Source organism: Trachypithecus francoisi, unplaced genomic scaffold (assembly GCF_009764315.1).
Source record: "Trachypithecus francoisi isolate TF-2019V2 unplaced genomic scaffold, Tfra_2.0 Lachesis_group16, whole genome shotgun sequence".
NCBI classification, from domain to species: domain Eukaryota; kingdom Metazoa; phylum Chordata; class Mammalia; order Primates; family Cercopithecidae; genus Trachypithecus; species Trachypithecus francoisi.
In genome coordinates this window covers 81,670,877-81,681,457 of record NW_022681461.1, presented here as the reverse complement: position 1 = coordinate 81,681,457, position 10,581 = coordinate 81,670,877, and the positions used below count along the sequence as shown (strand labels likewise).

The 10,581-nt window shown below is 35.9% G+C and overlaps 1 protein-coding gene across 1 annotated transcript; it reads right to left on the bottom strand.

Annotated features, from left to right (window-relative positions):
• Positions 1-3,882: 3,882 nt before the first annotated feature.
• Positions 3,883-4,924, bottom strand: LOC117099403 (olfactory receptor 13C3-like). Its single transcript, XM_033238765.1, is given in 2 exon segments — positions 3,883-4,096; positions 4,098-4,924. Coding segments are annotated over 2 exon segments (1,041 nt in total).
• Positions 4,925-10,581: the final 5,657 nt, after the last annotated feature.

Genomic DNA, 10,581 nt, shown 5'->3' with positions numbered 1-10,581 from the left:
CTATAGTTTAGATATTAACACTTAGATTGTGACTGTGATTTTCTAGTAGACATCATATTTCATGTACAATACTTGAATTCTCAGAAATAACAATTTACTTAAAAAGCAAAAACAGTATTTTGTATGCACGCAGACACAAACACACACATACAAACATAGCCCCCACCCCCAACACACACACCACAAACCGTGGTCTGTGTACATTAAATGTGAATAGATATATGTCAAGAGTTTTTTAATATTATAAGATCATAGAAGTCTAGAGCTAGAAAACTCTGCAAAAATCATTTAGTAAGACTTTTCTTTCTATAGATGAGTAAACTGAGGTAAAAGTGATGAAATACTGTTCCCAAGTCATTGTTAGCATTTGACCTAGAGAGAATTCAGAACAGTCACTATGCAGAAGAACCAGATAAAAACAATAACAATGCCATACCAGTTATTAGACAATAGCTAATGGAATAGTCTGAAAATATAGGCCTCATATGACTGGAAGACAAAGGACCCTTAAATGGAGTGAGTAGTGAGACATTTTATTAACCTGAAGAGAGCTTATTGGAGTGAAACTTATCTATATCTATTATAGAACTTCCCTTCTGAATTCAGAAAAAGACTAGAATCAACAAAGGGGAATTTTTATTCTCTTTTGGAAGTGGCCTCTAGGGGACATAAGATGAGAGGACATAGAAGGTATTTGAGCAATGCAACAAAGTATGAAAATATATGCATCCCATTGTCTCCCTCAAGAGCAGAAAATAGACATAAAATTGATCTGCTTCTCAGAAGAAAAATCAGAGATGAATGGCAGTTATAAGTCAGCTGCTGAAAGGATCCAGGAGGAGCCATAGCTGGCAAATGGGTTATACTGGCCCATTATCTGGTTTCCAAGTGGATAAAAGTGAATATTTACAGAGACAGACACTTACTGTGGATTTAGGTTTGCACACCTCGCAAATAAAGCAAATACTACTACCACCACTAGTATAGGCCGAGAGCAAATGTATTATTTTAATTTGGATGTTGGTCACCTTATTAAAGAACTCTAAAATTCAACATTGAGTAACAAAGCATCATAAATAGTAGATTTATATCCATTCCCATTCACAAAAACATAGACAAGTGAAAATGGAAATGAACAACTGAAATCCCTGCTTACAAAATTGGAGGGTAACAAGGACTAAAGGGATGTGTTTCACAACTAAATGAATATGTGTTAAAAACTTGCTATACATGGAATTAAATGGAGACCACCATTGGATCTATTGTTGAGTTATTGTAGAAGACATAGAGAAGATAGTGGGAATGATAAAGGTATTCACAGAAACTTCTCTGCTTCTAATACTTTTTCTTTGTATTTGCCTGCTTCTGTGTTGGCAGGACATTCATTGCATTCATGAGTTCCAGAATATTATTTGCTGACCACAACACCATGACAATACATCTAAATATTACTACTGTCCATATTTCTAAAAGAATGGTAATATGAATCATTCTCTCCTTTCACCTTTTAAAAGTGCGATTAAAGGTTTCTGTCTTTCCCACCTGGTGGATCATGCAGGCCTATATGCTTGCAGTTATCCAACCCTACTCCAATATAACAGAATTGAAAAAGGGTTTATATTGCTGCCAACTTTATGTCAGTTCTCTAGCTGAACCTAATAGTCCTACTCCAGGGAGGATAATCTAGGTAAAATAAATTAAAAGTGGAGGAAAGGAGAAGTAATTGTAGCTATAAAAGGAGCCTATGAGAAGCTCTTTGGCATACTCCTAAGATATATTTGGATGTTACTACTACAGTATGACAATAACCTGTGAAGATCAACATTTGGGGTTCAAAATATACACTCAAACTCTATTTAAGCAATAAGCAGTTAACGAAAACAACGTATTTGTTGTATAATCCAACAATGATTGAATTGTTCTAAAAGATAGTTTCTCAAAAGTGGCCTGGAAAGTATGATTGAAGTTTTCAGAACTCTCCTTTTTGGACCGAAATTTCTTCCTCCTGCAGGACCATGTCCTGTATCTCTATTAAAGCCTTATATGAGTACACAATCTGGAATCACATGTGTTCTGTAGAAGAGCCAACACTGGGCAAATGTCGCAAAGTTTAATTTAAAAATCTGGGCTATCTTAAAATGTGCTAATTTCTTTTAAGAGATGGGGTCTTGCTCTGTCACCCAGGCTGGAGTGCAGTGGCACAATCATAGCTCACTGCAGCCTTGGACTCCTGGGCTTATGCAATCCTCTCATCTTAGCCTCCCAAGTAAATGGGACCATAGCCGTGCACCATCATGCCTGGTTAATTTTTTTAAATTTTTTGTAGAGACATAGTCTCACTATAATGTCCAGGCTTCTCTTGAAATTTAGAAAATCAGTCAATATACATCCTGAATTATCAACAACGCACTGAAGTGAGAAATAATGTCTTTTATGTGATTCCTGCGCCCTTGTCATGGTTCACAGTCCTCACCAGCACAGTCTTATTCTTAATTGGAGGAGGCATCATTCATATCACAATTTGTGTTCCTGAAAGTACGTTCTCATAGACTACAATGTGAATGGGGGTCATTGGATTTGTGTCATTTAAATATGTGCACACAGATGTCCTGGACATAATTACATAATACTTAACATGATGTACTTATCTCCAGAACTTGCTTTAAAGTGATCCAAAGGAAGAAGATAAGCAGGTATGGATAATGATGAAAGAAGGCTGACCATGTGTAATTATTTAAGCTCTACAATTAATACATTGAGTTTTATTAAATTGTTCTCATTCTTTTGTTAAATATTTGAAAATGAAAATTTTCAAAAAAAGTTTTAAAGAAAAAAAAATTCATATATATACACAAATGTGTGTGTGTATAAATGGAGATATATGTGTGTATGCATACGTATTTAAACAGAGCTGCAAACATAATGGGGGAAACATATAATGGTATTTAGGGTAGTAATATGACCTTTCTAATGGTAATTTAACCAGAAACTTTAAAAGTTTATACCACCCAGTCTATTCATTTCATGCCTTAGAATTTATCCTGTGAAACATGTGTTGGACATTAAAAAAAATTTAACCCCAAGTGCTCATAGTAGATCTAACAAATCAAAATAAAAACATGATGAGTGTATGACTCCTACTTACTAAGAGAAACATTAGAATGATATCTTTGGGAGGTGGCCAGAATGACAATGATTTTTCTTTTTTTAATTTTTTTATTTGTTTTAGAATTTTAGAATTTTAAAATTTTAGAAAATATTATCTTAATGAGGTGACTTTCAGTGAGACATCTGGCTCTAGTAATTATTAGCTGAGAGTAAAAGAGGAATCAATAGCAACTTTTAGTCCTCACTATGGAGTCTTAGCTTCAATTCTGAAATGCCAGGACATTGTGAAGCCAATATTTTGCTAGGTGCTTCCTCCAACTTATTGAAACATTAAGTGATACTGGGACCTGGGTTTTTTTATTATTTTATTTCCCTGTTACAAGTAAGGTAACTACGTATTAGAAAGAAAGAATAATCTATCCAATATCACCTAGGTAGTTTACGGAACTGCAGATTTCGTACTATTGCCTCTCTAGTTCCAACACTTACAGTGTGATTGTTTTCCACTATGTTTCTACACAAAAACACTCATTTCAGACATCACAAGGGAAGAGATTCTAAGAGAATTAACTATGTTTGTGAAATCTGGATCAGGGCATGTTGGGGTTTGTAGTAAACTATAGCACTCGGTGATTCTAGCTGAGCAGGGCTAGTAAAGGCAAAGGATAAAAATCTGTCTCTCTCACCATAGTTTCTCCAAAAAAGGTTTACGCTGATTTACCTATGAGTCCATCTTTGTGACTGTTAAACAAAGACCTACATGTCCCGGTTTCCTTAGTGAATTGGTTTTTTGTTCAGCAGATATTTTACAGCAGCTTTTACATCCTTATTTCTCAAGCTATAGATTATAGGATTCAGCATGGGGGTCACTACCCCATAAAACAGAGAAATGAGCTTGTCTGATGCTTGCAATTTTTCTTCCCCAGTCAGGTCTTGAGACTTCGGTTTTGCATACAGAAATAAGATGGTACCATAAAATATGATCACCAGTCAGGTGAGCTGAGCATGTAGAAAATGCCTTGCGTCTTCCTGTGACTGAATTCATTTGCAAGATGGTGTACAGGATGAACATATAGGAGAAAAAAATGACCATCAGTGGAAGAACCAGGAAGGCCATATTTGATATCACCATGGTGATAATATTGAGGGATATATCAGCACAAGCTAGCTTGAGGACAGCTAATATTTCACATGTGAAATGATTAATAATATTATTCCCACAGAAAGGCAGCCTCATGGCAAGTAATGTTTGTACAACTGAATTGATTCCACCAGAGAGCCAGGACACAGAAGCCATCAGGACATATGCCACCTTGCTCAGGATGATAGGGTATCTCAGCGGGTTACAGATGGCCACATAACGATCAAATGCCATCATACCAAGAAGTAAACATTCTATTGACCCCATCGCAAACCCAAAGAACATCTGCACTGTACATCCAGAGAAAGAAATGTTTCTTTTCTTTGAGATTAAGCTCACCAATGTTGAGGGAACAGAGGAGGATGTATAGCAGATATCTAGGAAAGAGAGGTTTCCCAGGAAGAAGTACATGGGCGTGTGAAGACGAGAATCCAAGATGCTTGCTATGATTAGAACACCATTGCCAATTAGAATCACTAGGTACATAACTAGAATGAGAGCAAAGTAAATGATCTCAATCTTTGGGTATCCAGAAAGACCCAGAAGAAGAAATTCTGACACAAGTGTCTGGTTAATCTCACCCATGTCATCTGCTTTCAGGAAATCAAAAGAAGATCTAACATAACATGTATTTACTGCCAAGAAACAAACAGTACAAATTACCTGAACAATCATTCTTTTGGCACATATTAGAAGGAGTGCTTGCTTGAAGTTCTGACATCCAGTTATCTTCAGTAATGTATGTGACTAGAATACAGTGAATCTGGGAATGATGGAAATACCCATACCTCATTGCCAATATGTGAAGATCTACCTACGATCAGACACACATGCAGACAGAACCTTTCCTGCTCTTGAGGACGTGTTGAGGACACTCTCCCGAGCTGAGGTTTCTGAAACCCCTGGCCAATCAACAACTCTAAGCCTAACATCTTCATTTCATCAACCCCAGCAAACAAGCAGTAAAGAGGGCAAAAGACTACTCAACAAGACTGGAATTTTAATTCAGCAATTTACAAAGTGGTTAAAATTTCACAGCAATTTTTGTGTGTTTATATTTTTTATAGGTCTGATGCTAACACCTTATAGTTAGTTTAATTGTGTATTTTATAGACATTTAATAACAATACATTGAATCGCATACCCTGACATTTGACAACTATTTAAAGGCATAGTTAGTTGTTGATCTCATAGTATCTTGTGTGACTGTTCCTATGACAAGACCATTGCACAGAACAGCTCCACATAACCATGATAGTCTTTGGAGAACGTTACATGGTCTCTTTACATATTTTACTCTGTAGTTTAAGAGTCTGTCTTGATAATTTACTCATTTAAGTCAACTGATAAAAATAGTAATAATGTTTAAATATTTCATATAAATATGTATATATGTGTATGTATACCACTTTACGATTTACAAATTATAATATTCTTTATATTAACCCCACTTTCCAACTATCAAATATGGAACTTGGCCAAGATTAACTAGGTAGTAAATAATAAAATGGAATGTAAAGCTAATATTTTTGAAACCAAGTCTAGTTCTGGCTTCACTAATTTTCATATACATGTAAAGCATCTAGAAATTTTATTTTATTTTTATTTTTTGAGACAGCATCTCACTCCATCACCAGGCTGGAGTGCAGTGGCGCAATCTGGGCTGACTGCAACTTCCACCTACAGGCGTGTGCCACCATGCCCTGCTAACTTTTGTATTTTTAGTAGAGACAGGGTTTTACTGTGTTGGCCAGGATGGTCTCCATCTCTTGACCTCGTGATCTGCCCACCTCAGCCTCCCAAAGTGCTGGGATTACAGGCATGAGCCACTGCACCCGGTGAGCATCTGGGAAACCTAAAAACCTTCAGATTGTCTTTTAGTGTTCAGGGCAGGTCCTGAGATTCTGCATTTCTTGTAGGTGCCCAGGTGATGCTTACACCACTGGTCCCAAAAGCACTTGAGTAGCAAGGCTTAGTCTATACTGAGTTGGCCAACTATCTAGATGTTTCTAATTCAAGCCAATTTTCTTTTGCCTTATTATATAGATTGCCAATAAGAACCTGGAAAATTTCAAGAGCATAATTCTTTGATGTTTTACAGAAACTCCAGATTGACACCATGTTTTTAAATACTCTTTTAAAATATTATTAAAACACATATTTTTAAAAAACAGCATTTTTAAAGTGCCTGTCATTACAATGTTCACAATTTAGGTAGGGATATAAGAAAAGAACATATCGAAATAATTTATAGTTACTTTTTATAGCTTATGTGAAAATTACAGTTTTTCCCAGAAGGAATAATTTTACGAGAAATAAATTAGGCCAAGGAGAACTCCGGAGTTTCAGTCTTCAGCTGACCCTGGGAGTATGGAAAAGAATGAGACAGGGTTAAAAGAGAAAAGGGATATCTCAAAAGTGAGAATTTGGACCAAAGTTAGGAGTAAGCCAACTGGTAGAATAAGGGAGTTTCTGTGAAAGAGTGGTGCAAAACACATCTGAGAAAGAAAGTCTGACAGGTGCATATAGAAAGGCTCTAAAATCAGGCAGAAAAATTGGCATTTCTTTTGGTGGAAAAGAGGTCCCTTACTAGAAAGCACAGAGCGTGGGGTAAGCACCTACCCCATTAGACTTCAGCAGTTCTCTAAATTTGACCTCATAGAATACGGTGTTACAAGATTTTTTAGTAGAAATGTAATTCAGGGAATTAAAGCACTTAGATTAGTGGAGTTGTCACTAATTACAGACTAGGCCTGAAAATCTATCTTTCCATAATCACTTCTAGATTTAATTTTGGTGAAAATCACAAGTGTAGGTTTTGCATGGGCTAACAGTTTTAAGAATGGTAGCACACCCACTCTTCCCCACGCTGTGACTGTTGGTCACATGATAGTCACTGGGAAGTTTTGTGTAGAGCAGGTATTATTGGGAGTCAGAAATCCAACTCACAGAATCTTTACTACAGGAAAAACTTAGTTAAGGATACACAATAGAAATATTTAAACTTTGAAGAGAAAGGCAAGGAAGAGAATATACAGTCTCAATCTTAAAGCCAAAAAATCTGAGCCCACAATAGATTGTTGATTTTTATTATTCAGCTTTAAGAAGGAGAGAGAGAAGGAGGGAAAGGAGGCAGGGAGGAAAGAAAGCAGGGAAGATGGGAGGAAGAGAGGAAGGGTGGAAGGGAAGGGATGGAGGGAGGAAGGGAGATAAGAAAAGGAAGAAAGGGTAAAGTCAGGAGGGAGGGAGGGAGGAAAGAAGGAAGGAAGGCAGGAAGGAAGGAAGGAAGGAAGGAAGGAAGGAAGGAAGGAAGGAAGGAAGGAAGGAAGGAAGGAAGGAAAATCTCTGCAATTATTTAGACAACTTTTATTGTAGCTTCCTATGTGCCATGTTTTGTGCCAAGGTCACATGTCTAATAACAGGCAGAGATCCAAAGTCTACTGTCTTCATATTAGTATGCTGCCTGACAAGCAGCATTAAAATCTGTATAGAAATCAAATGTCAAAAGCAGTAAATGGTCAGTGAGAACCACAGAAAAATTGAGGTCACAAAAACAAATTGAATGTACTTTCAACAGTACCCAGAGAAAGGGCAATTATTTATATTACTTCAGACGCCTCAAGCGGGGTACAGAAATAGCCATAGGAAACACTGGGTAAGGGACAGTCACAAATGCAAAAGGAAATGAACAGCAAAACATTAATTCAAACCCACTGTCCTCTGCTCCTGACACTTTAAATTGGTTATCTTGTATATTGTGAGATAAAGGAGACTTAGGGAAAGAGCTTGTCTGTTTTGCTCATTCTTCCACACCTAAGTCTAACACAGGGACTGCACGTAATACATGGGTTTTGAAACAGGTGAAAGGTTACTTTCTGGACTCATGCAATTTCCCTCCCTGTGAGGTATTTGTGGATTCACGAGCAGGACAACATTGGTATGCCACATTTATTCTTTCACAGCAGGCTTTAATTATAAAATATATACCTTTCATGCAGTACTGATAATCTGCTCTCTTATACAAATAACGAGCAGTTTATGTACTGTAAGTATAGAGGGATCACCTAATACTTATTTCAATATATATGACATCGGCGGCATAGTGGAAAAGTGCCTAACACTAGAATCAAAGTCTTTGGTTTGAAGTTCTTTGCCTGCAATTTACAGCTTCAGTTTTCTTATTTGCATACCTGCATTACTTTACTTGTAGAATATTCTAAAAAATATATAGAGTATCAAAATTGCTTTAAGGATTAATTAACATAATACAAGTCATAATTAAATAATACTAATAATTCATGGCTGTATTTTGGTGATAATGAATTGGTACCTATATTGCTTCAAATTATTCAAATTAAAATGCATATTGAATAGCACCTTTACTTATAGAGTTTAATTATAAGTTTCATATGATTCAGGACTTACTTTATAGTGATAAATTATGTCCACCTCCTAGAAGAACCAAGTACTTTTTCTTAGTGTTTATGTCAGCATTCTGAAGTAAGGTCAGGCTCAGCAAGAGAGGCCGCATTCTACAGATGTAGAAGAGTAAATATTTGTTATGCAGCAGTTATTGGAATTGTTCCCCAATTCCCAGAGCAATTTAAAGTTGGAGTGAGAGATCTGTGGAATGGAGAAACTTCTGATGCATTAGGGACAGTGTCCCATAGACCCAATTAAGAGGGGTGCTGGGAACAGACTGTGGGTGAACTAAAGCTCACAAATGGAGTAGCACTCTCCTGCCCACACAACTTTTAGAAACAGGGGCTGATGTTTATGAAACAAACTTATGAAATGTGGGAGCTCCCTGGTTTAAAATATACCTACCAGAGCAAAGTTCGTTCAAAGTAAGAGATTAATAATTCAAATCATGATTACTAAAATGTAACGCTAGAAGTAAAAAAGATGTAGATATTATGAATGAAATAAAAGGATATTAGCTATGAATTAAGTGCATTATGATTCAACTTTTTTGCTTATTTTACCTTAATTCTTTTTGAAAAGTTCAATTCATATAGGATGTCTTCACTAAATTTTTTTGAAATGAAAAGTAATACAGATAAGCAATAAGTAAATCCATAGGACAAAAGCAAATTCATAAGTTTTAAGCCACAAAAGTAAAAAGTCCGAAATGAATAGTTTGGGGTATGAATTCAGATAGGCGTATTATTGAATTAACATGCTTTAGCAAAGCCTATTAAGCTACATTGTAGATATTAACACTGAGGTTCACTGTAAAATATTTGGGTTCTGAAAAATAACAGTTGGCTTAATAAAGCAGGGGAATAATTTATTCATGCACATACACACCCCACAAAACATCGTACAGGTGCATTAAAATACAAATGGAAACATGTGAGGGATATATATTTAAAATCATAAAATCTTAGAGCTTAAAACGTCTGCAGATGTCATACAGTAAGATTTACCTTTTTATAGATTAGTAAACTGAGGTACGAAGTAAAAAAATAATGTTTCAAAGTCACACAGTAGTATTTAAATAAGTCACAATTACAAGTCTAATAGTCAAGAAAATAAGCACAGGAACTCTCTGTACTATGTTTGCAATTTGTCTATAAATCTAAAATTATTCCAAAATAACATTTAAATAAATAGAAGTTAAAATATATCCAGGATTCTTATGTTTTTTCATTGCAGTATCACAGAAGTTTTGAGACCATAGAAGTCAGAGAAATCAGCTAAGATTCCGCTTTCTATAAGTGAGTAAGTTGAAATATAGTGATGAAATAATGTTCAAAGTCAGAAAATCACTATTAATATTTCAATTAGTAACAACTACAAAGTCTAACATTCTAGGCGACAAATTTCCAAAATAAAGTAATGATAAATGTTGGAGATAAGTAATATGCTAAATACCCTGATCTGGTCACTACACATTCTATGTAATGAAACATCATTATTACCCTACAAATATGTACAATTATTATTCGTCAATTTAATTTTTTTGTTTGTTTGAGATGAAGTCTCACTTTGTCGCCAAAGCTGGAGTATAGTGGTACAATCTCAGCCCACTGCAACCTCTGCTTCCCGGGTTCAAGCGATTCTCTTGCCTCAGCTTCCACACTAGCTGGGAATACAGGTGCCTACTACCATGTCTGGCTAATATTTGTATTTTTAGTAGAGATGGGGGTCTCGCCATGTTGGCCAGGCTGGTCTCGAACTCTCGACCTCAAGCCACCATGCTCAGCCAAAAAATAAATAAATAAATAAATAATTTTTAAAAAAGAAAACAAACTATATTGCCATGACACTCTGCTATTTTACCACATCTGATTACACACTAAAAAGAGGCTTGGCCTGGCACGGTGGTT